The 27,613-nt window shown below is 38.7% G+C and overlaps 1 protein-coding gene across 2 annotated transcripts; it reads left to right on the top strand.

Annotated features, from left to right (window-relative positions):
- The first annotated feature begins 1,217 nt into the window (after window positions 1-1,217).
- LOC127966465 (NACHT, LRR and PYD domains-containing protein 12-like) lies at window positions 1,218-26,504 on the top strand. Of its 2 annotated transcripts, XM_052567458.1 has the most exons (8): window positions 1,218-1,363; window positions 16,117-17,988; window positions 21,668-21,841; window positions 22,235-22,408; window positions 23,499-23,672; window positions 24,886-25,059; window positions 25,151-25,197; window positions 25,605-26,504. In XM_052567458.1, the coding sequence occupies exons 1-8, from the start codon at window positions 1,239-1,241 to the stop codon at window positions 26,144-26,146; spliced, it is 3,282 nt and encodes a 1,093-aa protein (XP_052423418.1). In that variant the 5' UTR covers window positions 1,218-1,238; the 3' UTR covers window positions 26,147-26,504. The 2 variants fall into 2 exon arrangements, with proteins under 2 accessions (XP_052423418.1, XP_052423409.1); XM_052567449.1 differs by lacking the exon at window positions 1,218-1,363 and having other exon boundaries at window positions 15,973-17,988.
- The last annotated feature ends 1,109 nt before the right edge of the window (window positions 26,505-27,613 follow it).

Genomic DNA, 27,613 nt, shown 5'->3' with positions numbered 1-27,613 from the left:
ACGGCAAAACCGGAAAAGCAGGCTAATTCCGCAGGGAAAGTGTGGATTTGAACATGGAGGACATAAAGTAGGACACCATTTGTGAATAAAAATGTAAATTAATAACAAAACTGATATTATCGCTTGTGGGGTCAGAGTCATAATACCCAAATATAATGTTTTTCATATGTACTGAGAAGTCTGGCAAAATCTTACACTTGACAAACACACAAATATCATCCCAAAGTTTCTGAGTGTAGTGAAATGACCAAAATAAGTGTACAGTTTCTTCAGAGCTCGAACAAAAATAGCATGTAAGATCAATGTCAGATTTAAATCTTTGTATAAACTTCTTTACAGAGTAGAACCTGTGTATGAGCTTAAAATAAATGTCTTTCACTTTGTCTGTGAGAAAGAATTTTCATGGTAGAGACCAGATTTAATCAGATTTTAAACATTAACAAAGAATGAAGCATATTTGAAGAGCCTGTTAAATTCGTGCGACTGAGGTTTTTTTTTTTTCATTATGTTTTTCTTCTTTTGTAATGGCATATTTTTGATAGTTTCTGAAAAAGCTAAGTTCAGTTTTATAAAGTAAGGTTGATTTTTACTGAACCAAATGCAATTCCATACTTGTTAACATGAGCGTGTATGTGCCTTAGATGTAGCTTACATTGTTGTGCATTGTGACCAGTTGATGAGTAAAGTATTTTTTAAATGCATTCAAAAAATCAGAATAATTTGTAATAAACAATTATTTATTATTTAATAATTATGGATTTAATATTTTACTTAGTTTCAAAAGGATCAAATATGGATCAGATAAATTTTGATTGATGTCAGGTTATATTTCACACACTTTTAAAACAATTCTCTATTTCTCCTGCTGGTGGTATAGCGATGAACCCTTCATACTGCTAAGTTATGTGACTGTTACCATTACTGAGGTGAGTTACTTAATCTTAAACAAATCAAAAACACACCCATCACAGCTTGACATGCCATGACCTGCATAAACACACCCTCTATAGGAAAAAAAACATACCATCAGCAGAACAAGAAAAGCACAGAGCAAAATTGTGTTTTTTGAGATCGACTTTGAAAACATCACGTCACAGTAAGTTCAACAATCAGCAGTTTTATATCATAATATTTCCTCTAAAGTTTTCTCATGTGTATCTTTCGTACAAATTAAATAGTTACCATAAATACTGCTTTATGGTTGGAAAAGGACAGTGCTAACTTAAAAATGAGTGAGGATGTCGTTCACTACCAGAACCAGAGATCATCATCTCCGGACCCCAGCTGTGTGTCTAATGAAGAGTGAGGAATCCATAGGGCAGCCTCCTAATCTGTGTGATGGAGTTGTGACCTTTAACCCAAGGTGAAACTGTATCCTCAAATTTTTCTACAATATTTCTGTCATGTGTCTATGTAGTTTTGTTTTAGGTTCAGCATCATTACGTTTAATCCCAGTGTCTTTGGCCATTATACTCACTCATTGGTACATTGATTAATCTGACTTGTTCCTTATTTTATCATCCATTTATTCTGTGTATCCATATTCTCCTGTTTGGTTTGGTACCTTGTCGTTTTTTGTCAGTCAGTGTATGGTTTTGGTTTACATTCCTGTTCATATACCTGTGTGCCTCTAAATAGACCCTTACCTCAGCTTTACTCTTTGCAACCCATGTGACAGTGTCATTCTCATTGTAAAATAAGTAATGAGATACTGATCATTTTAGAAAAATATAGCATTTTATAGACACAAAATTTCACAGTTTAATCAAGGAAACTGTCTAACTGTAATTTTAATATTGAATCTTCCTTTATTATGTCTCGGCTGATTTTGAATTTGGTTTGAATAAAATATGTTTCCATTCAAAAACATTGTTCTTTGTGTTGTACAGTAGGTGGCCAATAAAAATGCCTACAACCACTGTGTGTACCGCCACCGCAGGGCCACGGCTTTAACTGAATTTAATTTAATTAATAAACGAGTTTCACAATTTGAGTTGAATTACTGAAATAAATGAACTTTCCCACAACATGCACCTGTGTGTGTGTGTGTGTGTGTATAAATATATATATATATATATATATATATATATATATATATATTAGGGGTGTAACGATACGCGTATTCGTATTGAACCTTTCGGTTCGGTACGCGGTACGCATTATGTACCGAACGGTCCTTTGAACTAATTAATTATATTAGAAAAAAAAAAAAAAAGTGAAATATAATGATATGCGTTCAACAAGGTAGCCCAATAACCCACACGACGTAACAGGCAATGCCCCTGACACCCCCGAAGAAGAAAAAAACACCAACTTATATGTTTATGTTAGGCTACTCAGTCAGGTGCTCACTCACTCAGCACGCGCTGAAGGCTCGTTGCAAAATAGCCAATGCGTTTAACAGACCAGAAATAGGAGATCCTCCAATAAACAACAGGTCTGGTGTTTGGGTGCACTTTGGATTCCCTATAAGCAAAAATGGTGATGGCAAGAGAGTGGTGGATAAAAAAACAACGGTCGCATCTGCTACATGACAATAGGGTACACCAGCGGGAATAAAAAAAAAAAAAAAAAAAACAGCGGGAATACTTGAAACATGTCAACTCATTTACACCGACATCACCTTCAGTCAGTATCAGTACTGACCAGTATGTCAGTATCTGGGAAAAGACGAAAAAAAGGAGAAACATAAACGCAACAAACTATCCCCGCAGCATTCAGACAGACATTTCCAACTGACTCAAACAGGGCAAAAGACTCACCCCGGCGATTGGTAGGCTTCATTTACGTTACGGTTACATTATAGCCGCGGATATGAGACCTTACTATTTACCATTCATTCTGTCATCACCATTATAGCTTACAGGGAATCCAAAGTGCACCCAAACACCAGACCTGTTGGTTATTGGAGGATCTTCTATTTCTGGTCTGTTAAATTCATTAGACATTTTGCAAGAAGCCTTCAGCGCGTGCTGAGTGAGCGAGTGCCTTAGGGGCCGTTCACATATCACGCCTAAAAAGGCGTGGAAAACGCTAGGCGCGTCTTTCTCCTCTCCAAAGCGTTCTGGCAGAAGCGCTCATGAGGCGTCTGTCTTTGCTAAGCAACAATGACGTGCTCTCTCCAAGAAGACGTGGAAATTTCAGCAAAAGGATAAATGGATTTGCAGCTCTAAAAATCGCTTGCAGTAGGCTAGCTCTGCTTCTAAATTTATTTCAAAATTGCAATCCATATAGATTCAAGATTCAAGATTTTTATTCGTCACATACAAAATTATATATAGCATATATAACCAGCAGTGAAATGTGAGTCAGGTCCGCTCCATGGACAGTGCAATTATTAAAGAAAACAACACAGATGAAAATATACATAAATAAAGCTATGTAAGAATGAAATAAAAGTAAACAATAAAAATATAAGAATAAAATATAAAAAATGTATATTGTAGAATTAAATATAGAACGCAAAATAATGTGCATGAGTGTAAACTGTAGTCTTAAATATTAAGATGTACAGGGATGTACAATGTGCATATATGCATTTTACTGTAGTCTTAAATATTAAGATACCCAGGAATGTACAAGAAGCAAATGTGCAAAACAGGGCGACACTGTCAGTGTGTCTATGTGAGGTAGTGAATATAGTAAACAGATAAAGTGAACATTAAGTGGAGGCATGAGGATGTTAAGAAGCTGGTTTAGAATTTAAGAGCCTGATGGCCTGGGGGAAGAAACTCCTCCTGAGTCTCTCAGTTTTTGCCATCAGGCTACGGAAGCGCTTACCAGATGGCAGCAAAGTGAAAATATGATTACTGGGGTGGGTGGAGTCTTTGATGATTTTTGCAGCTCTACTTCTGCAGCGTTTGAGGTAGATGTCCTGCAGAGAGGGGAGAGCAGACCCTGAAATGCGCTCAGCTAAGCGCACAACTCTCTGCAGGGCTTTGCAGTCTTGACTGGAGCTGTTCCCATACCACACTGAGATACACTGAGTCAATACGCTTTCTATAGCCCCAGAATAGAAAGTTTTCAGGATTGCTGGTGAGACCCTGAATTTCCTCAGCTGTCGCAGATGGTACAGTCTTTGCCTGGATTTATTAACCTGTGTTTGAATGTGAGTAGTCCAAGTCAGGTCCTCCGAGATGTTTACACCAAGGTACTTGAAGCTGCTCACCCTCTCCACAGGGGTCCCGCTGATCATAAGAGGAGTGTAGGGCTGCTGCTGTCTCTTCCTGAAGTCCACAATCAGTTCTTTAGTTTTGCTCACATTCAGAGAGAGACAGTTGTCCTGGCACCATGATGTCAATTTCTCTATCTCATCCAAGTATGCGGTCTCATTATTGTTGTGAATGAGGCCCAGAACCACAGTATCATCAGCAAATTTGATAATGGATGTGGAGCTGTGCGAAGACACGCAGTCATGTGTGTAAAGAGAGTAGAGCAGGGGACTCAGGACACAGCCCTGTGGGGCTCCTACGTTCAGGGTGATGGAGCTGGAGGTGTACTGGCCTAGTTTCACCACTTGAGGTCTGCCGGTGAGGAAATCAAGGATCCAGTCGCAGAGTGAAGAATTCAGTCCGAGGTCTATGAGTTTGGAAGCTAGCTTTATGGGGACTATAGTATTAAAAGCTGAGCTATAGTCAATAAATAGCAGCCTTTCATAGTTCCTGTTATTGCTGTCGATGTGTGTGAGAGAAGAGTGCAGGATGTGAGAGATGGCATCATCTGTGGATCTGTTTGGGCGATAAGCAAACTGAAGAGGGTCCAGAGTATCCGGGATGGAGGAGCAGATGACGTTTTTAACCAGTCCCTCAAAGACCTTCATGACTATTGATGTGAGGGCAACTGGACGATAGTCATTCAGACAAGAGGGTTTATTGTTTTTAGGCACAGGGATGATGACCGATTTTTTGAGTGAGGTGGGAACCACCGATGTAGCAAAAGACTCGTTAAAAATGGATGTAAACAAACCAGCGAGCTGATCAGCGCAGGACCGCAGAACACGGCCAGAAATCCCATCAGGTCCAGCTGCTTTCCTTACATTCACTCTCTTTAGTGCCCTCCGAACCTCGTCCTCTGACACGGTGATCGCATGATGATCGCTGCTCTGACTGCTGCTTCCTGACACACTGATCGGCAGACTCGCACTGCTTAGATTGCTTTCGAAGCGGCCGTAGAAAGTGTTTAGCTCGTCAGCCAGTGACGGATCTGCTCTCGCCTCTGCAGAGGATTTATTTCCAAAGTCACAGATGGTCCTTAGTCCTTGCCACATGCGTCGGGAGTCATTTAGCTGGAAATGTGACTCTATGCGTTCCCTGTGTCTGTGTTTGGCGGCTCTTACTGCGCGCCGGAGAGCACAGCACGATGCTTTGTACTCGCTCATGTTTCCCGATAGAAGACCGGCGTTGTAAGCAGCAGTGCGTTTGTTTACTGCTGCACGGATTAATCTGTCCACCCATGGTTTCTGATTTGAGAATGTCCTTATATTTATTGTATCCGAAGCTTGTTCGGCTAGCGTGTTTACAAAGCTTAACGCTACATCCGTGAACTCGCTGACGTCAGATGAACTTGCGCGAAACATGTCCCAGTCTACGTCATCAAGAGCCGCCTGTAACGTTGCTTCTGATTGGTCGGACCATCGCGTCACCACCCTCTTCACCGGGGGATCTTGAACGAGCCGTTGTTTATATTCCGGTTTGAGGAAAATGGCGGCATGGTCCGATTTGCCGAAAGCCGGTAGTGAGCGTGCTTTGTAGGCATTCTTAAACTGAGTGTAGCAATGATCCAGTGTATTCGGTCCTCTGGTTGGACAGGATACATGTTGATAAAAATTAGGCATGACTTGCCTGAGTTTGGCTTTGTTAAAGTCCCCAGCGATGATAATAGCAGCGTCAGGATGTTTGTTGATGTTGCCGCTGAGCGCATCGTGAAGCTCAGACAAAGCCAAGCCAGTGTCTGCTTGTGGAGGGATGTAAACAACAGTTATGATGATCGATGAAAACTCCCGAGGCAGATAGAATGGGCGGCAAATAATGGATAAATGTTCCAGATGAGGCGAGCAGGAGCGCGACAGAGTGGAGATATTCCTGGGGTCACACCATTTCTTGTTAATCATGAAACAAACTCCTCCGCCTTTGAATTTGCCGGCCTCGGCTGTCCTGTCCATCCGTAAAACAGGGAAGTTTTCAGACGGTGTTACAGCAGCGTCCGGGACCAAGGGCGTGAGCCACGTATCAGACAAACAAAGGATGTTACAGTCCCTAATGTCCCGTTGGAAACTTATCCTGGCTCTAAGATCGTCCATCTTATTCTCCAGAGACTGGACATTGGCGAGCAAAATGTTCGGTAAAGGAGGGCTGTGTGCTCTTTTCCTCAGTCTGTTGCGAATCCCAGCACGTTTCCCGAGGTGTTTCTTGATCCGTCGCCTTGGGTGATTATTCAGGTGGCCATTGTTCATCTCAGCGTTCCGGGGAATCTCAGATGGCCACGATGGGTTGGAGGATAAAGTGTCCTGAAACAGGTCAGTGAAGCGGTGTCCAATGTCCAAAAGTGTTTCCTTTTCGTATATGATCAGTGCAGAGGTAATGTGTGTAAAAAGAGAAAGCAAAAGTAGGTAAAAAAGTAAATAAAAACATAATCTAAGCGGAGCGACCTGGACGGCGACCGGACTCGGCGGCGCCATCTTTGGCGCTATGATCAGCTGTTCCTTCATCTTGGCTGAGCTTTCAACATTATTACGGGAAAGGATGAAGCTGATTGGTTAGTTCTTGTCACATGACCCGCTGTGCGCTTGCGGCATTCTGAAAAGTTGAGATGTTTTTCCATTTTGCTGTATCTAAAACGTACCGAACCGTACTGAACCAAACCGTGACATCAGTGTATCGTATCGTACCGAACCGTGAATTTTGTGAACCGTTACACCCCTAATATATATATATACACACACACACACACACACACAGGTGCATGTTGTGGGAAAGTTCATTTATTTCAGTAATTAAACTCAAATTGTGAAACTCGTTTATGTATATATATATATATATATATATATATATATATATATATATATATATATATATATAGTGAGAAGAATGAAGAGCGCATCTGTCTTGTGCAAACACGCATTGATAGTTTGGACTATCTGGAGGGGTTGGGGTTTGAGGGTATTTCTGTATAGCTTGTGTGGGTTAAAATAAAGGTGTGAATCTCTTGCTCCTTCATATGGAGAGTTTCTGATGAGTATTTCAAAGTTGCTGAGCAGGTTTAGGCAAAGCATCCATTTTAGGACAAATGCTTCGTTTGGTTTTGCAATTTTTGCAACGGCATACAGAGTACAGAAGAAAATGGATGAAAGTGTCATTTCTGCATTACAGGACCATTCTGAAAGCAGAATTTATGCAAACATGTATAAAATGCTTTAAAAACTTTAACAGAGATGTTTAGAGGGAATTTAATAGTGCTGCCCCCCCATAAATATGTTTTAGTTGCTAGTAGTCATTAATTTAAGTTATTATTAAACTAATCTCATGTTTATATTAAATTAACACTGTGTAATCCATAATAAACCTTAATAAATTTTGCGCTCAAGAACACGCATTAAGTTTGCCACAAAGCACAGGCAGAAATAGAAACAAGATGACATTCACAGTGCTGACTCTAGCTTCTGATTACATAATCAGATTTGCTTTGTTTTGAATTGGATCATTTAAAAGTAACATTTCAAGCTTTCTGTAGATATATTTCTCATGTATGTATGGGACCCCAATTTTAAAGTTATTTAATTATCAGTCTCCCTGTCATGCATGCACATTAATAATTTTCCACACAGACACATGAATGTGAATAGTAATCGAGCACATTTCTTTTAGGTTACAGTATGGGATCTGTATTAAAAATCAATTTTCACAAGTCTACAACAGAGACAGATGCAGTTATAACCTGTAAAATGAAGGCAATATGAGGTTTTAAAATTATCTAAAAGGCTGATGCTGATCCATTTTGTTGAAAAGTTGTTCCAGATCAAAATTAAATCAATGCATGACTCATAAACTTGTTTTAATAAATATCTTTTGCATTAAATGATAAAGATACAAAACAGGTTAAAGGGGGGGTGAAATGCTCGTTTTCACTCAATATCATGTTAATCTTGAGTACCTATAGAGTAGTACTGCATCCTTCATAACTCCAAAAAGTATTTAGTTTTATTATATTCATAAAAGAAAGATAGTCTGTACCGATTTTTCCCGGAAAAACACTAGCGCCTGGAGGCGTGACGTGTGGGCGGAGCTAAAGAATCACGAGCGCCAGTTGCGTTGAGAGCGTTTGGAAGCTGTGACAGCTGTGAAGGCTGAAACTGAACGAGAGCAGCAGCAGCAAGGACTCGCTCCGAGCGGGGCTCGAACCCAGGTCTCCGATGGGAGGCGGACGCACTAACAAGGAGGCAGATATATTTTAAGCAGTTTTACTCACCGCCTGTGGTTCCAACACACAATCGTGACCCTTTTTCGTTGGGATTGTATCATCCTTAAGAAATAAACAATACGCAAATCCGTCGTCAAACTGGGCTTTGTTTGTAAAACAAGCATTTTAGAAATGCAGGGAACATACACAAACACTTGCACAACTCCGTTGATGCTCTGTAAAAATAAACTCCATCCACTGGTCCCTTAATGCTGTTTTTTCTTTGGTAATCTGTGCAGGGTTGTCTTGCCCTGGCAACCAAAAACACACTCCTTTTGTGACATTTCGCGACGCTCTCGCTCTGATCAGTGATTGTCTGTGCACAGCCTCTCTCTGCTCTGCTATTGTGAGTCAGGTCCGCTCCATGCAGTGCAATTATTAAAGAAAACAACACAGATGAAAATATACATAAATAAAGCTATGTAAGAATGAAATAAAAGTAAACAATAAAAATATAAGAATAAAATATAAAAAATGTATATTGTAGAATTAAATATAGAACGCAAAATAATGTGCATGAGTGTAAACTGTAGTCTTAAATATTAAGATGTACAGGGATGTACAATGTGCATATATGCATTTTACTGTAGTCTTAAATATTAAGATACCCAGGAATGTACAAGAAGCAAATGTGCAAAACAGGGCGACACTGTCAGTGTGTCTATGTGAGGTAGTGAATATAGTAAACAGATAAAGTGAACATTAAGTGGAGGCATGAGGATGTTAAGAAGCTGGTTTAGAATTTAAGAGCCTGATGGCCTGGGGGAAGAAACTCCTCCTGAGTCTCTCAGTTTTTGCCATCAGGCTACGGAAGCGCTTACCAGATGGCAGCAAAGTGAAAATATGATTACTGGGGTGGGTGGAGTCTTTGATGATTTTTGCAGCTCTACTTCTGCAGCGTTTGAGGTAGATGTCCTGCAGAGAGGGGAGAGCAGACCCTGAAATGCGCTCAGCTAAGCGCACAACTCTCTGCAGGGCTTTGCAGTCTTGACTGGAGCTGTTCCCATACCACACTGAGATACACTGAGTCAATACGCTTTCTATAGCCCCAGAATAGAAAGTTTTCAGGATTGCTGGTGAGACCCTGAATTTCCTCAGCTGTCGCAGATGGTACAGTCTTTGCCTGGATTTATTAACCTGTGTTTGAATGTGAGTAGTCCAAGTCAGGTCCTCCGAGATGTTTACACCAAGGTACTTGAAGCTGCTCACCCTCTCCACAGGGGTCCCGCTGATCATAAGAGGAGTGTAGGGCTGCTGCTGTCTCTTCCTGAAGTCCACAATCAGTTCTTTAGTTTTGCTCACATTCAGAGAGAGACAGTTGTCCTGGCACCATGATGTCAATTTCTCTATCTCATCCAAGTATGCGGTCTCATTATTGTTGTGAATGAGGCCCAGAACCACAGTATCATCAGCAAATTTGATAATGGATGTGGAGCTGTGCGAAGACACGCAGTCATGTGTGTAAAGAGAGTAGAGCAGGGGACTCAGGACACAGCCCTGTGGGGCTCCTACGTTCAGGGTGATGGAGCTGGAGGTGTACTGGCCTAGTTTCACCACTTGAGGTCTGCCGGTGAGGAAATCAAGGATCCAGTCGCAGAGTGAAGAATTCAGTCCGAGGTCTATGAGTTTGGAAGCTAGCTTTATGGGGACTATAGTATTAAAAGCTGAGCTATAGTCAATAAATAGCAGCCTTTCATAGTTCCTGTTATTGCTGTCGATGTGTGTGAGAGAAGAGTGCAGGATGTGAGAGATGGCATCATCTGTGGATCTGTTTGGGCGATAAGCAAACTGAAGAGGGTCCAGAGTATCCGGGATGGAGGAGCAGATGACGTTTTTAACCAGTCCCTCAAAGACCTTCATGACTATTGATGTGAGGGCAACTGGACGATAGTCATTCAGACAAGAGGGTTTATTGTTTTTAGGCACAGGGATGATGACCGATTTTTTGAGTGAGGTGGGAACCACCGATGTAGCAAAAGACTCGTTAAAAATGGATGTAAACAAACCAGCGAGCTGATCAGCGCAGGACCGCAGAACACGGCCAGAAATCCCATCAGGTCCAGCTGCTTTCCTTACATTCACTCTCTTTAGTGCCCTCCGAACCTCGTCCTCTGACACGGTGATCGCATGATGATCGCTGCTCTGACTGCTGCTTCCTGACACACTGATCGGCAGACTCGCACTGCTTAGATTGCTTTCGAAGCGGCCGTAGAAAGTGTTTAGCTCGTCAGCCAGTGACGGATCTGCTCTCGCCTCTGCAGAGGATTTATTTCCAAAGTCACAGATGGTCCTTAGTCCTTGCCACATGCGTCGGGAGTCATTTAGCTGGAAATGTGACTCTATGCGTTCCCTGTGTCTGTGTTTGGCGGCTCTTACTGCGCGCCGGAGAGCACAGCACGATGCTTTGTACTCGCTCATGTTTCCCGATAGAAGACCGGCGTTGTAAGCAGCAGTGCGTTTGTTTACTGCTGCACGGATTAATCTGTCCACCCATGGTTTCTGATTTGAGAATGTCCTTATATTTATTGTATCCGAAGCTTGTTCGGCTAGCGTGTTTACAAAGCTTAACGCTACATCCGTGAACTCGCTGACGTCAGATGAACTTGCGCGAAACATGTCCCAGTCTACGTCATCAAGAGCCGCCTGTAACGTTGCTTCTGATTGGTCGGACCATCGCGTCACCACCCTCTTCACCGGGGGATCTTGAACGAGCCGTTGTTTATATTCCGGTTTGAGGAAAATGGCGGCATGGTCCGATTTGCCGAAAGCCGGTAGTGAGCGTGCTTTGTAGGCATTCTTAAACTGAGTGTAGCAATGATCCAGTGTATTCGGTCCTCTGGTTGGACAGGATACATGTTGATAAAAATTAGGCATGACTTGCCTGAGTTTGGCTTTGTTAAAGTCCCCAGCGATGATAATAGCAGCGTCAGGATGTTTGTTGATGTTGCCGCTGAGCGCATCGTGAAGCTCAGACAAAGCCAAGCCAGTGTCTGCTTGTGGAGGGATGTAAACAACAGTTATGATGATCGATGAAAACTCCCGAGGCAGATAGAATGGGCGGCAAATAATGGATAAATGTTCCAGATGAGGCGAGCAGGAGCGCGACAGAGTGGAGATATTCCTGGGGTCACACCATTTCTTGTTAATCATGAAACAAACTCCTCCGCCTTTGAATTTGCCGGCCTCGGCTGTCCTGTCCATCCGTAAAACAGGGAAGTTTTCAGACGGTGTTACAGCAGCGTCCGGGACCAAGGGCGTGAGCCACGTATCAGACAAACAAAGGATGTTACAGTCCCTAATGTCCCGTTGGAAACTTATCCTGGCTCTAAGATCGTCCATCTTATTCTCCAGAGACTGGACATTGGCGAGCAAAATGTTCGGTAAAGGAGGGCTGTGTGCTCTTTTCCTCAGTCTGTTGCGAATCCCAGCACGTTTCCCGAGGTGTTTCTTGATCCGTCGCCTTGGGTGATTATTCAGGTGGCCATTGTTCATCTCAGCGTTCCGGGGAATCTCAGATGGCCACGATGGGTTGGAGGATAAAGTGTCCTGAAACAGGTCAGTGAAGCGGTGTCCAATGTCCAAAAGTGTTTCCTTTTCGTATATGATCAGTGCAGAGGTAATGTGTGTAAAAAGAGAAAGCAAAAGTAGGTAAAAAAGTAAATAAAAACATAATCTAAGCGGAGCGACCTGGACGGCGACCGGACTCGGCGGCGCCATCTTTGGCGCTATGATCAGCTGTTCCTTCATCTTGGCTGAGCTTTCAACATTATTACGGGAAAGGATGAAGCTGATTGGTTAGTTCTTGTCACATGACCCGCTGTGCGCTTGCGGCATTCTGAAAAGTTGAGATGTTTTTCCATTTTGCTGTATCTAAAACGTACCGAACCGTACTGAACCAAACCGTGACATCAGTGTATCGTATCGTACCGAACCGTGAATTTTGTGAACCGTTACACCCCTAATATATATATATACACACACACACACACACACACAGGTGCATGTTGTGGGAAAGTTCATTTATTTCAGTAATTAAACTCAAATTGTGAAACTCGTTTATGTATATATATATATATATATATATATATATATATATATATATATATATATATATAGTGAGAAGAATGAAGAGCGCATCTGTCTTGTGCAAACACGCATTGATAGTTTGGACTATCTGGAGGGGTTGGGGTTTGAGGGTATTTCTGTATAGCTTGTGTGGGTTAAAATAAAGGTGTGAATCTCTTGCTCCTTCATATGGAGAGTTTCTGATGAGTATTTCAAAGTTGCTGAGCAGGTTTAGGCAAAGCATCCATTTTAGGACAAATGCTTCGTTTGGTTTTGCAATTTTTGCAACGGCATACAGAGTACAGAAGAAAATGGATGAAAGTGTCATTTCTGCATTACAGGACCATTCTGAAAGCAGAATTTATGCAAACATGTATAAAATGCTTTAAAAACTTTAACAGAGATGTTTAGAGGGAATTTAATAGTGCTGCCCCCCCATAAATATGTTTTAGTTGCTAGTAGTCATTAATTTAAGTTATTATTAAACTAATCTCATGTTTATATTAAATTAACACTGTGTAATCCATAATAAACCTTAATAAATTTTGCGCTCAAGAACACGCATTAAGTTTGCCACAAAGCACAGGCAGAAATAGAAACAAGATGACATTCACAGTGCTGACTCTAGCTTCTGATTACATAATCAGATTTGCTTTGTTTTGAATTGGATCATTTAAAAGTAACATTTCAAGCTTTCTGTAGATATATTTCTCATGTATGTATGGGACCCCAATTTTAAAGTTATTTAATTATCAGTCTCCCTGTCATGCATGCACATTAATAATTTTCCACACAGACACATGAATGTGAATAGTAATCGAGCACATTTCTTTTAGGTTACAGTATGGGATCTGTATTAAAAATCAATTTTCACAAGTCTACAACAGAGACAGATGCAGTTATAACCTGTAAAATGAAGGCAATATGAGGTTTTAAAATTATCTAAAAGGCTGATGCTGATCCATTTTGTTGAAAAGTTGTTCCAGATCAAAATTAAATCAATGCATGACTCATAAACTTGTTTTAATAAATATCTTTTGCATTAAATGATAAAGATACAAAACAGGTTAAAGGGGGGGTGAAATGCTCGTTTTCACTCAATATCATGTTAATCTTGAGTACCTATAGAGTAGTACTGCATCCTTCATAACTCCAAAAAGTATTTAGTTTTATTATATTCATAAAAGAAAGATAGTCTGTACCGATTTTTCCCGGAAAAACACTAGCGCCTGGAGGCGTGACGTGTGGGCGGAGCTAAAGAATCACGAGCGCCAGTTGCGTTGAGAGCGTTTGGAAGCTGTGACAGCTGTGAAGGCTGAAACTGAACGAGAGCAGCAGCAGCAAGGACTCGCTCCGAGCGGGGCTCGAACCCAGGTCTCCGATGGGAGGCGGACGCACTAACAAGGAGGCAGATATATTTTAAGCAGTTTTACTCACCGCCTGTGGTTCCAACACACAATCGTGACCCTTTTTCGTTGGGATTGTATCATCCTTAAGAAATAAACAATACGCAAATCCGTCGTCAAACTGGGCTTTGTTTGTAAAACAAGCATTTTAGAAATGCAGGGAACATACACAAACACTTGCACAACTCCGTTGATGCTCTGTAAAAATAAACTCCATCCACTGGTCCCTTAATGCTGTTTTTTCTTTGGTAATCTGTGCAGGGTTGTCTTGCCCTGGCAACCAAAAACACACTCCTTTTGTGACATTTCGCGACGCTCTCGCTCTGATCAGTGATTGTCTGTGCACAGCCTCTCTCTGCTCTGCTATATGGGAGCGCGCGCTCTTCCGGCAAACGTGCCCTCAGGACCCATATAAGGAAATTCCGCTCCATCTAACGTCACACAGAGCCATACTCGAAAAAAACTTTCTGAAACTTGTGACAAACCGGAAGGAGTATTTTTGGAACAGAAATATTCCTTCAAACGTACAACTTAATTTTTGAAACTTTGTCCATGTTTAGCATGGGAATCCAACTCTTTAACAGTGTAAAAAAACTCAGTATGCATGAAATAGCATTTCACCCCCCCTTTAAGTTAAATTTCATTGTAAAAAATAATTATAAATTTGCTGTAAACTGCAATTAAGATTGCAGTTTCATATTTTGTATATGCATTACAAATGTAATTATTCTTTTTACATGCAAATTATACAAAGTAAAAACCAAACAAGATTTGTAATGAAAATAAAGTATGTAGACAAATAAGAATAAATGTTCCACATCATATGCGCCATACAAATCTTGCACTCTGATATTTTAAGGAATATTATACACTTCTGTATTTAAATGTGGATAGAATTTTTTACTTTTTATTAGTTTTACTTTAACTGCAAAAAAGCAAGTAAAGGCGGCTCCTTTTGAAATCACTTCATTAATTGACAAAAATGGTCAATTAATGAAGCTCTTTTTTTACATCATGTACACTTTGTTGATTATAATAAAACAAATTGTGTTTAAAAGTGAGGACGTTATGCGTTATGTAATTTATTAATTTCTTGTTTTGGTTAGGCATAAATAATGGGAACAAAATTATAAATTTTTACTCAAATAAAATAAACAATTCAAACAGATATCTTTTTCCCAAATAGTTATCTGTCAAAATAAAGTCCAGGTAACAATTAACAAAGTATGTGCATGTAAAATATGCATGCTGTTTTATTGAAGAATTTTTTTAATGTAAATTAAAAATGTACTTCTTACAAATATAGGCTTAATATGTGAGAATATTAACACTTTGCATATAGATCCATGTATGTAGCCCAGCTCACTAAAATAGCCTACCACTTTAAATGCTCCAATGAAAAGTAACACAAAATATAACACATAATTCATATTATATACATAATACTGCACACCTGTGAAATGTTTCAAATCTAAAATATGGTGTAATATTGTGTAGCTTAGATAAAATATGAGCTTAGGGTCTTGACATCCTACTTGAATTCATTATAAGAAATGCACATAACTTCATAAGTAGGCCTTTAAAATTTTCTGTGAATATTTAATATTTTAAGTACAGTGTTTTTCTTTAATTTTCACCGAATGCCGCCATCAAATACACATCGCTGAATCAAAGTTGATGGTTATTTGTGAAAATGTGCTTATGTTTGATAACTTGTGGTTAAAGCGCTACTTGGCGGTCAAGCCAACCAATCTACACTGAAATACAGAGGGCCTTCCCTCTGGAATCATTTAGACCCTGCTTTAAAGACTAAAACCACTCTAAATTCTTTCAAAAGAGAGCTGAAAATAATGTTAACATATAAATAAGTTTATCTTGGTAATTTATTTATTAAAATGTTTGATGTACTGATTGTATTGTCTTGCTTGATCGTGTAATTTTACATTCACTTAATGAGATTTTGGGGAGGTGGTTTCATAAGACCTTATTGGTCTTCTCACTCTCTCCCGCACAGTATTTTGTTTTCTTTTTTTCTTCAATGGATTTTTAAAGTTGTATTTCGAATGTTATATGTGCAAATAAACCTTCAAAAGCTGCAAATGCACTTTGCAGATGCGGTGGAGGCGGCGACGTTAGAAAGCGCACACTGGTTGGGCACATACTGTAACTTTTGTTTCTGTTGTGTTGATAGAGATGATAAGACAAGAGAGCTGTTGCAAGATTTTCTTGAACCAGATGATGTACCGAGAGTCAAAGACCATCACAAAACCAGAATGAAGGACAAGTATGAGAACTTAGTCGAGGGAAACAAATTACAAGAGACTCGAACCCTCCTGAACAGGATCTACACACAACTCTACATCATTGAGGGAGAGTGTGAAGGAGTGAATGAAGAACATGAGGTTTTACAGATGGAGAAAACAGCCAGAACACAACACTCACAAGACACTCCAATCTACTGCAATGACATCTTTAAAGCCTCCGCTGAAGCAGGATCAGAGGAGAAAGAGCAGATCAAGACTGTTCTAACTAAAGGCATCGCTGGAATCAGAAAAACCGTCTCTGTGCAGAAGTTCATTCTGGACTGGGCCGAGGGAAAAGCCAATCAGGATGTAGATTTCATGTTTGTGCTTCCATTTCGAGAGCTGAACTTGATCAGAGATCATCAGTACAGTCTTCACAGACTTCTGCTGGACTTTCATCCTGAACTTCAAGATCTGGACTCACAGATTTATGAGGAGTGTAAAGTTGTGTTCATCTTTGATGGTCTGGATGAAAGCAGAATCACACTGATGTTTTCAGACGCTCAGAAAGTTTGTGATGTGACTGAGACTTCATCAGTGGCTGTGTTGATGTCAAAGCTCATGAAAGGAGAGCTGCTTCCCTCTGCTCTCATCTGGATCACCTCCAGACCAGCAGCAGCCAATCAGATCCCCTCCGAATACATCCACCGTCTGACAGAGATTCAGGGATTCACTGAGCCTCAGAAGGAGGAATATTTCAGGAAGAGGATCAGTGATGAGCATCAAGCCAGCAGAATCATCTCACACATCAGAAAAACAAGAAGCCTCCACATCATGTGCCACATCCCCGTCTTCTGCTGGATCTCATCCACTGTGCTTCAGAAGCTCCTGGAAGAAGATCTGAGAGCAGAAATCCCTCAAACTCTGACTGAAATGTACATCCACTTCCTGCTGATTCAGATCAACATGAGGAAGCAGAAGTATGAAGAAAGAAATCCAGAGAAACTCCTGAAGTTCAACAGAGAAGTGATTGTAAAACTTGCTGAAGTGGCTTTCAAACAGCTGATGAAGGGCAATGTGATGTTCTATGAGGAGGACCTGATTGAGAGCGGCATAGACGTCACTGACGCCTCAGTGTATTCTGGGATTTGCACAGAGATCTTTAAGGAGGAATCTATTATTAATCAGAGGAAAGTCTATAGCTTCATACATCTGAGCTTTCAGGAGTTTCTGGCTGCTTTCTATGTGTTCTACTCATATGTAGTAAAGAACCATGAATTTCTAAAATTGTGGGCTGAAAATTATAAATATGATCATGAATGTGGATATAATAAGCAGTTGTTTGAATTATCTCTGTATGGGTTACTAATAACAGCAGTTGATCAAACACTTCTGGGTGAAAATGGGCACTTGGATCTTTTTTTGAGGTTCCTGCTGGGTATTTCATTGGAGTCCAATCAAAAACTCTTACGCGATCTACTGACAGACACAGAAAACAGCTCAGAGACCATCAGAGAAACCACACAGTACATTAAAGATGAAATCAAGACAAATGACAGTCTCTCCGCTGACAGATCCATTAATTTGTTTCTCTGTCTGCTGGAAGTGAAAGATCAGACTCTGTACCAAGAGATTCAGGACTTTGTGAAATCAGAAAAACACTCAGAGAAGAAACTGTCTCCAGCTCACTGCTCAGCAATAGCCTACATGCTTCAGATGTCAGATGAGGTGCTGGATGAGATTGATCTTATGAAATACAACACGTCAGATGAGGGAAGAAGGAGACTGATACCAGCAGTGAAAAACTGCAGAAAAGCTCTGTGAGTATTCAGTTATGTTATCACAGGGGGAAATATAGTTTGAATTAGTTTAATTTCAGCTGCAGACAAATCATAACTATTTTTATTTATATTACACAAATGTTATAAATGATCTTTTCATTACACAGAAAGTCAAGTGACACCATTTTGGCAGGGGCTTTTGCCGACCATTGTCTGGTTGAGCTATACAAAATTACAAAACAATCCCAGTGGTTTAACTTTAATGTAAAGTTGACACACTAATTATTTATTAATTATTAATGCACACACACAAAGGAAAGTTTTTTTTTTAACACGGCAGCAATTTTTGCTGTGGCACCCATGGAGCAGTTGGGAGTTTGGTGCACAGTTTAGCGCACTTTTGAAAAAAGATGTGGGAAGTGTGTCCAGATAGCAGGTTGACGATTTTAGGTGTTGCACTATGAAGGAATCAAGAAGAATATCAACAGAGTCTGCAGAAATGCTTGGTGTTAATGATATAGCCTCCATAAATAGTACACTTGTGTTCTCGTTTATGCATCTCCTTCTGACAGAGACAGATCTAGATTAAGTGGTAGCAGAGATCAATATATCAAAGAAAATACAGAAGTGATAAGATAATTCCTGTAAATAATAATAAACAGAATGCGTGGAGCACCTTTCAGCACAATCCCTAGATATTCGAAAGGCAAGTACTGACCAAATGACACTTGCTTGCATTGATAGACATCTTTAAATAGAGCAGCTACACCCCCACCTCTCCTAACAGTCCTGCAGACTCTCATGTAAGTGAAGTTAGGAGGGGCTGCTTCATTTAGGACTGTTGCACTGCAGGCTGTCTTCTAGCCATGTTTCATTTAGAAACATAAAATCCAGATTATTTGTGGTTATAAAGTCATTGATTAGAAATGATTTATTTTTTAGTGAGCGAATGTTTAAAAGTGCTAACTTGATGGCAGTGCTTTGTGTCTTTACATCAATCTTAGTTTGATGCATAATAGGCCGCAGATTAGATGAGGGCTTGAGAAGGCCTTAGACTTTCTATCACGTGATAAAACTGAAATAGAGAAAGCTACAGGCACACTGGGTTCCGGCTTGTTCAGTAGGCATTTGTGAATGTTTCTGTTATTATAGCGGGGACCCGACACATATCACTGATAGCTGCTATCAGTTGTTTTTGGTTCACCCTCAGCAGATAGAGGGTTTGGGCCCTGGCGTTGAGGCAGTGGTCGAAGAGCTCTCATAGGAACAGGGCCCACAGGCTTTGGTGGTTTTGGGGCCTGTCGTTTTTTTTTTTTTTTTTTTTGATATATGGGGGCTGGCAGCAAAAGAGTGTGAGAGTTTAGTCCCAGCATACACCAATTCCTCCATTTTATGTGAAAAGCACAGAAGTGGAGATGCTAGAGAGAGAGAGATAATGTGTCTGGTGAGATGGGCTGTGTCTCTGGTGTTTCCGGTGGCTGTGATATGTTGTCCTGGCTTCCCTAGCTGTTTTCCAGAAAGTCATCCCTGGGTGCTGAATCTTGTAGCTGTTTTGAAACATCACAGTCTGTCTGTGAGGAGCTCTGTGGGCAGGGCTCAGTAGAGATAGTGATATTGTAGACACGGTGTGTCATATGAAAAGCCTGACACATTGCCATGGAAACAGTAAGGGGAACATTCTAAAATAATGGTTGCCTTAAAAAAATCACTCTGGGGGTGCCGCTACAATATTTTAAACTCACCACCGAACAGTTTAAAGGTTCTTTGGTGTTTCCATGTTTTTTTATGTGTGTTCCTGTGGCTCAGTGGTAGAGCATTGCGTTGACAAGCTCAAAAGTTTGTGGGTTCGATTCCCAGGGAACACATGTTAGTTAAATAATATTAGCCTGAATGTACTGTAAGTCACTTTGGATAAAAGAATCTGTTAAATGCATAACTTTAATTTTAACTTTAATTTCTTCAAAACAAAATAGAAATCGAGTTATGACATCATTGAAAGACAACAAAATGATACTATGGATACTGTTCATGTCACTATTTAAAATTGCTTATTTCTCTGGATTTAAACATTCTTCTAAACATCATGTAAGTCAATTAATGTGAAGTCAATTAATCAGAATCCATGAAATTATGCATAGATTTATTTGGTTTCAAATGTTTATTTTGTTATAAGTTTTTATTCAGTAGTTGGTTAAGTAAACCAAAAGATTGAAGGGTGATTTTTTTTCAAGATAAATAAAAAAAACTTTAAAGCTCCAAAAGGACACCAAAGAACCCAATGATATAAAAGGAGCCTCCTAAATACTGTTGCAATTCAAAGTTCACATCTAGCCAAGTACAGTTTAAATCCCCGGATGTGTTCTTGCTCCACCCCTTTTATCAAGGATGTATCCAGAGGTGACTTGTGCAAACTTGAGACAGCCATAGAGAGGCTTGTGAATTCCCTAGTTGTTTTTATAAATAATTGTTTGATTTTATTAGGTTGTGGATTTAAATGTATATTAAGGCATTCTCAAAGAATGAGTTGGTGTGTTTATTTTGTGCTCTTAATGTTTTATAGTTTCACCCCTTCATTGCTGTGCAATTTTTTTTCTGCATTGTGGGGATTTGTAGATTGTACACATAAAAATGTTCAGTATTTTAATTTCCCATTTATTTCCTATGGTCTGTAATTTTTGACCGAAAACCATGAGTCTGACTATATTTTTATGATTACTTAGCTGTTTTGAATCATGCCCTACATTTTGTGTGTGTGTGTGTGTGTGTTCACATACAAAGTGTCATAAAAGTCACCAAATTACATACCATTCTGGTGAAGCTACAATTTTTTTAAATTCTAAATGTAAAATTATCTGGTCAGAAATGGCTAAAGACAGCAGAAGGTTTAAAACTCAAATATGCAGTTTATTTATAAATACAGCACCTATTTGAAAATTTGCCTTGGTGATTTCTGAGACTTGAGCTCCACGCGATCACTGGGCCCTCAGTGCTCATGTATTTCCTGAGAGCAGACTCATCTCAGCTAGTCATTTTGACGTTTGCCGTTGACTCTGATGTCTCTGTAGTGGTTAAACATGAGATATCATTTATTTTGGGTAAATCTAAAAACAATCTTTTATCTCATAAATCTACTATTTATTCAAAATATTGTTTTGGCTGGGGACAAAGTTATGTTTCATAAATTATCTATATATTCATCTGATTACAGCGCTGACTTTGTTGCATAAATCTGATTGAATTGTTTGCTTTTGTCTAATTTCCTATTACAAAAGTGTCTTATATTTTATAGTTATACCTTTATAATGGCTTTTAGTGTTCATTAAAACTTGATGTTTGACAAAAAAACAGTTATGTTTGTCATATTTAATTTTATTAAATATTCAGTGAAGATAATCAATTTTAATGCATTTGTAAATGAGATATTAGTTCTTTATGAACACCTTTATAAACCCTTTATGTAGAGTTACCAATAACATTTGTTACAGAACAAATAAAATTACGACAAAAGGTAAACATGACAATAGACAATATAATACAAAGACCAAATCTTGCAAAACAGTCCTAACTATTCTAACAAATGTTTTATTCTTTCCAAAAATGGTGTTGCAGTCAGCTGAGAATGCAGTGGTAACTGCAAGTGATGTTACTGGCAAAATGAAGTGCAGGTAACTCAGAGTGCATGGATAGAACACAGATAACATGTCATCCTCTGTTATAGACTTGCTGGATGTGGTCTCTCTGGTCAGCATTGTGAAAGTTTGTCTTCAGCACTCCAACCATCAAACTCCTGTTTGAGAGAGATTGACCTCAGTAACAATGACTTACAGGATTCAGGAGTGAGGCTACTCTCTGCTGCGCTGAAGAGTTTACACTGTCAACTGAACATACTGAGGTCTGACTTTAACATATACAAATATATGTAATAACAATTGTAATAGCGTTTGTGATTACAATAAATCTTAAATGAAAATCAGATCAGCAGAAGTTGTCTGCATGTATGACATTCAAATTACTTTAAACGGTGGATTAGATTGCTGATATCTTCTGTAATTTGTGTAGTGCTGATTGAACCAAAGTAAATAGTAATGAGTTTCAGGTATTACTGAATTGTAAAAGTGCTTACATAAATGCTGCAGCTACTGTAGAAAAATATCACTGTAATTTTAGCACTGTGACTAGAATGTAAACACAGAAGTTTAATAATGTAATGCTGAGCTAAATGCAGTAGGGATGATGATTTATGTGTCTCATCACAAACTTTCAGACATGTCATTCTCTTTTATAGGCTTACTGGATGTGGTCTCTCTGATCGACACTGTGAATGCTTGTCTTCAGTTCTACAATCATCAAATTCCAGTCTGATAGAGCTGGATCTGAGTAATAATGATCTGCAGGATTCAGGAGTGAAGATGCTTTCTGCTGGATTGAAGAGTTCACACTGTCAACTGAACATTCTGAGGTTTGACTTTCACATTCACGTACTCACTATGTTGAAATATGTGTATGAATAAGTGTTTCAACTACAAAACCCTGCATTGTAAAATCAAACTTAGCATGAGTTTGTCTTCATTTATTTCATACATGTACAACAGTTCTAACTGAGAATTACTAGAGGTTTAGCTTTAGATAATATTTTGTTGAAATAGTAGTTTAGATTTTATTATAATTAAAGACCCACTATTTTGGTCCTTGACATTTCTTAATATATTACCAAGGCGGATCAGGCAGAACTGGATCATAGAGCACATAGAGGTTAACAATGGCTTCAGTGGCCATAACAGGATTGGCAGACAGTTTAGAAACAACATTTTTGGCTGTAATGGCTGTCCTTTTGGCTTAGGAAAGGCAGAGAGTTCACAGACAAACTCCATAGTTGTGACAGGACAGGCAGAGTTAACATTAACATTAATGTACCATAGTAACAATGGTAAATATGACCACTTGAAGAAATCAGACATCAGCTTCTTATTCTCACAATCGTGTATTTATTTAGTTACTTATATTATCTGTCATAAATCTCGTTTCGAGAGTTTAGCTCAGCGTATAGCCTATATCATAAAAGAATTATAATGGTTTTTGATCGGGAGCTTTTCATTCTAAATGTGACGCATAGGCTACTGTGGCTACAAACAGACTCGACTGAATAAGCAGGCTATTTTCATAACGTGCTTTACAAATAAATAAATAAAATAGAAATAAATTATTTCTGTGTGATTCAGTTTGAGTCCTGATAAATTAATTCATTATGATCAATGTATCACTTATCCTATAGTAAAGATGGTGTTTCTGTAACAAAGGGAGTGATGAAGTAGATTGAGGACAAATGTTCTCGACTTCCTCCCGGAGCTACATCAGAAGTGATTGGGAATCATGGTTTTTGAAAGTCAAAAAACATAAGACAAAGAAAACCAAATTAAACCCTGTGGCTCATGATGATACACTGATGTGTAAAGACACAAAACAATCAGTCTGTGCAAGAAACCAAACTGTATTTATATAGTTGTTTTACCTCTGAAGTAAATTACTTTCTGCTTTATTGTTCTGTTTAGATTGGTCGTCTGTAATCTCACTGGTAAGTGCTGTGAAAGTTTGTCTTCAGTTCTACAATCATCAAACTCTTGTCTGAGAGATCTCGACCTCAGTAACAATGACCTGCAAGATTCTGGAGTAAAGCTGCTCTCTGCTGGATTGAGGAGTTCATATTGTCAACTAAACATACTGAGGTTTGTGTTTCATAACTATGGCTAGCAGATATTTCCTGTGAGTCAAAACACCACTGGTACCAAACACAGTCCTGCAGTGTTTAGCATTGGCACTAATTAAATGCATCTAATCCAGCTGATCAATAAATCATTCAGCATTATTTGAGAAATACACGCTTATTGGAGTTAAATTTATCACGCCTGCTTTAATCTTTCACTGAAATGTTTGGGCTTTTAAACTTTAACTTTTTTTTTGGATTTCAGACAGAATTTAACACATCTCAATTTTTAAAGACCCCTTACCCATATCTGAACAAATAAATAAATAAATCTGAGCTATATAATGTACAAAAATATATAAATACTGCTGTTGAACTTTCAAAGGTGCCAAAAGGAATCTCTTTCTATTTTCAAACCGCCTTCTTACATAATTATTTGTTCATCACAATGGTGTCCAACCTGAAGTATTTGTAAGATGTAAGCTCCCGAGTTTGGTGTAAAAAAAGTTATTACCACTTTATTATATTTGTTTGTGAGGTGTGCTGGTGGCCACTCAGGTCTACACTGTATCACAAATGCAAATTCTTAAATGCACATGATAGGTCCAAAGGTTCAAAATCAGTAGTCTTTTTTGCACAAGTTTCTCGTACAAGGCCATTGCTGGGGTAACTGCAACATTCAGTATCAATTTGATAAATGAGGTCTTCCTAAATGGATTCCATGTCAAAACACCTTTTATGTAGTCTCTTCTAAGAAAAAAAGTCTCTTTCCCAGAAAAAAGTGAGGGTAATCCTAATAATCTGAGTGATGCTTAATGTGTCTGCCTTATCAGGTTATGAAAAGGATATATCTGCCTTCAAATGGACTAGAAGCTTTATGGAAGTGTCCAAACTTCCGATCATCAGCTTTGACATCTCTTCATCATTTTTTAACATTAATTTATTTTCCAAATTGTTTAAACAATTGTCATTTTTGGTTGCAGTATATGTTTTGATCTGTTCTTTTTTGTAAAGTAAATGTTCAAATAGCTTTCATGACTCTTTATATTTCTTGGAAGTAGCAATGGCAATTATTACATGTAGAGTGTTAGATAAATGATAAACCAAGTCTAATTATATATAAATGAGATAATCATCTGGAATCTCAAAGAGTACAGATACAAATATTTCTGTACATGTCTGATTGTCAAACCAAACAGAAGTCACATGGACTGTTGTTGTGTGTGTGCTTGTAGGCTGTCTGGCTGTATGGTGACAGAGGAAGGATGTGGTTGTTTGTCTTCAGCCCTGACTTCAAACCCCTCAAACATGAGAGAACTGGATCTGAGCTACAATCACCCAGGAGAGTCAGGAGTCAAGCTGCTGTCTGAGATACTCAGCCATCCAAACTGCACACTAGACAAACTCAAGTATGTTAAGCAGAATTAATCGCACTGCTCTGTGTGTGTGTGTGTGTGTTTACTGATCATATCAGAATATGACATTCTGTGTGTTTTATAGTGTGGATCATGGAGGAGATTTCAGGATTACAGCAGGACTACACAAATGTATGTCTGCAGACACAGACACACACCTTTAGTGATTGTTTTTGTTTTGATATAAATGTTCTGGTAACATTTATAACAAGGTTCATAACTTAACATTAGTTAACTCATTAGTTTTCATGAACTAACAATGAACAATACTTCTACAGTGTTTATTATTTATTTTTTAATACTTGGTTAATATTAATCTCAACATTTACTAATGTATTGTTAATATGAAAACTTGCACTGTTAATTATTATGAACTAACTGTGAACAACTGTATTTTCATTAGCTAACATAAAGATTAATAAAAACTGTAATAAATGTATTGTTCATTGCTCATTCATGTTAGTTATTACATTAACCACCATTAACTAATAGAACCTTATTGTAAAGTGTTACTTAATATTTTTTCTTTTTTTATTTAGATGCCTGTGATCTCACACTGGATCTAAACACAGCAAACATTCATCTTATTGTTTCCGAGGATAACAAAAAGGTGATACATGTGAAAGAGAATAAGTTATATTCTGATCATCCAGAGAGATTTGATGAGTGTAGTCAGTTTCTTTGTCGAGAGAGCCTGTCTGGACGATGTTACTGGGAGGCTGAATGGAGTGGACATGATGCTGATATGTCAGTCACATATAAATGTATTAGCAGGAAAGGAGGGAGTGATGATTGTTGGTTTGGATCCAATACAAATTCTTGGAGTCTGATCTGCTCTGATTTTGGTTTTACTGTTCGTCACAATAAGAAGTTCACTGTCATACATGTCCCTTTGCGCTCCTCTAAGAGAGTAGGAGTGTATGTTGACATGTCGGCTGGCACGCTGTCCTTCTACAGCATCTCTGACACACTCACGCACTTACACACATTCAGCTCTACATTCACTGAACCTCTCTATGTTGGATTTGTAGTTTGTGAGGGTTCCTCTGTATCTTTGTGTCATCCTGTGAAAATCCGGTGAGCTGAAAACCTGACTAAAAATGTATTCTCTCACTTCATATATTTGTCCTGACAGTTTCCCAGCATTTTTTGCATTTGCAAGACATCTGGCTGGGTTTGTGTACTTTTACACTCAAGAGAGTCTCCAATTACATGAAACATATTTGGTGATTTGTTCTTTGCTAATTAGGTCCGGAATTATGTAAAATATTACATGTTTTGTATGTGCTCTCATTGTTCAGTTGTCTATTTTCAGAAATGTAGTACCACTTGATGACTATGATCAGAATAACTTCTCATGCTACATTTACATCTATTACTTTTTCATTTTACCTAGTGTATATTTAGAGTGAATGTCAATAAAGCCTATCTTGCTTAAATAGTGGTTGTTTGATGTTGGTGTCAGGTCTAATGGCTGATTGTGATCTGGATTTCGAGACCCAACAACCTTGTTGAGGTGCCAATGATGTGAGAAATGATGCTTAACAAATCTCAGCATCACTTTAACCAGTTGTTTTTTAAAACAATTCAGATTCAAAGCAATCAAACTCTGCATATTTGATTAGTTTTATTTTTTTTAATTCAGTTTTAATGACAAGCAGATGCATGAATTTAATGCTACTGAATGCCTTTTTGGCACCAATGGATACTTAATGTTTGCAAATTGTACGATTCTGAGTAATCAATTATATTTAGAAGTATACGGATATTGTCCAAATAATATCTAACTTTTATAAAATCATAAGGAAGAATTTTCTTCCAATCTGCTAGCAAGAAGTTTAAATGTAAAATATAGCTGAGACACTGTGAGCACGAAGCCTGTAGTGTGCACAGCAAAGTTTTAAATGCTTAGTGTTTAATTGTTGCAAAATCTTACAGCACAAGGAAGCTTGATTTCATATTTGATTTCAAACTGAATTTAATTTACAAAAAAAGACACGTACACAGTAATAAAATTATAAAAGCAATGACCTGAATTCACTTTCAAAATATGAAAAAAAATGAATTTTTATAAGCAATTATTTAAGAGCCAGTATGTATACAGTATGTTAGGATTATTTATTTAGATAAATGGAACATCAAGTGGCTTTGACCTGTGATGACTGTACAATGTAGTGATGCAGTTAGGCAGGCTAGTAATATACGTATATAGAATATGTCTATATATATGTGTGTGTGTGTGTGTGTGTGTGTGTATATATATATATATATATATATATATATATATATGTATGTATATATACTACAGGGCCATTGAATGCTTGTATCTTATTGGCTGACGAACATTCTGAGGTGTGCAATTATTTTCTGGGAAGCGCACGGCAAACGTAGTTCCCGGCAGCTCTCTGGACCATATTACAGTTCCACATCACTTCGCATGGTTAACAGTAATAACGGTCATGCAGTTTACACAAAATGGTGTTAGTACTGCCCTGACGATTTTATCGGTTAGTCTATATAGTGTAGCAACTTAAAAGTTACACATGTT

The sequence above is a fragment of the Carassius gibelio genome, chromosome A4, assembly GCF_023724105.1.
Source record: "Carassius gibelio isolate Cgi1373 ecotype wild population from Czech Republic chromosome A4, carGib1.2-hapl.c, whole genome shotgun sequence".
Lineage (NCBI taxonomy): Eukaryota > Metazoa > Chordata > Actinopteri > Cypriniformes > Cyprinidae > Carassius > Carassius gibelio.
The sequence above is the reverse complement of the archived record's forward strand: the minus strand, read 5'-3'. Positions and strand labels throughout refer to the sequence as shown.

Excerpts from the sequence above, each read along its gene's own strand:
- LOC127966465 (XM_052567449.1), top strand. The coding sequence starts at position 15,989 with ATGTTATATGTGCAAATAAACCTTCAAAAGCTGCAAATGCACTTTGCA. Across the intron at positions 17,989-21,667 it reads AAAAACTGCAGAAAAGCTCT|ACTTGCTGGATGTGGTCTCT; the intron begins GTGAGTATTCAG and ends CCTCTGTTATAG. Across the intron at positions 25,060-25,150 it reads TGCACACTAGACAAACTCAA|TGTGGATCATGGAGGAGATT; the intron begins GTATGTTAAGCA and ends TGTGTTTTATAG.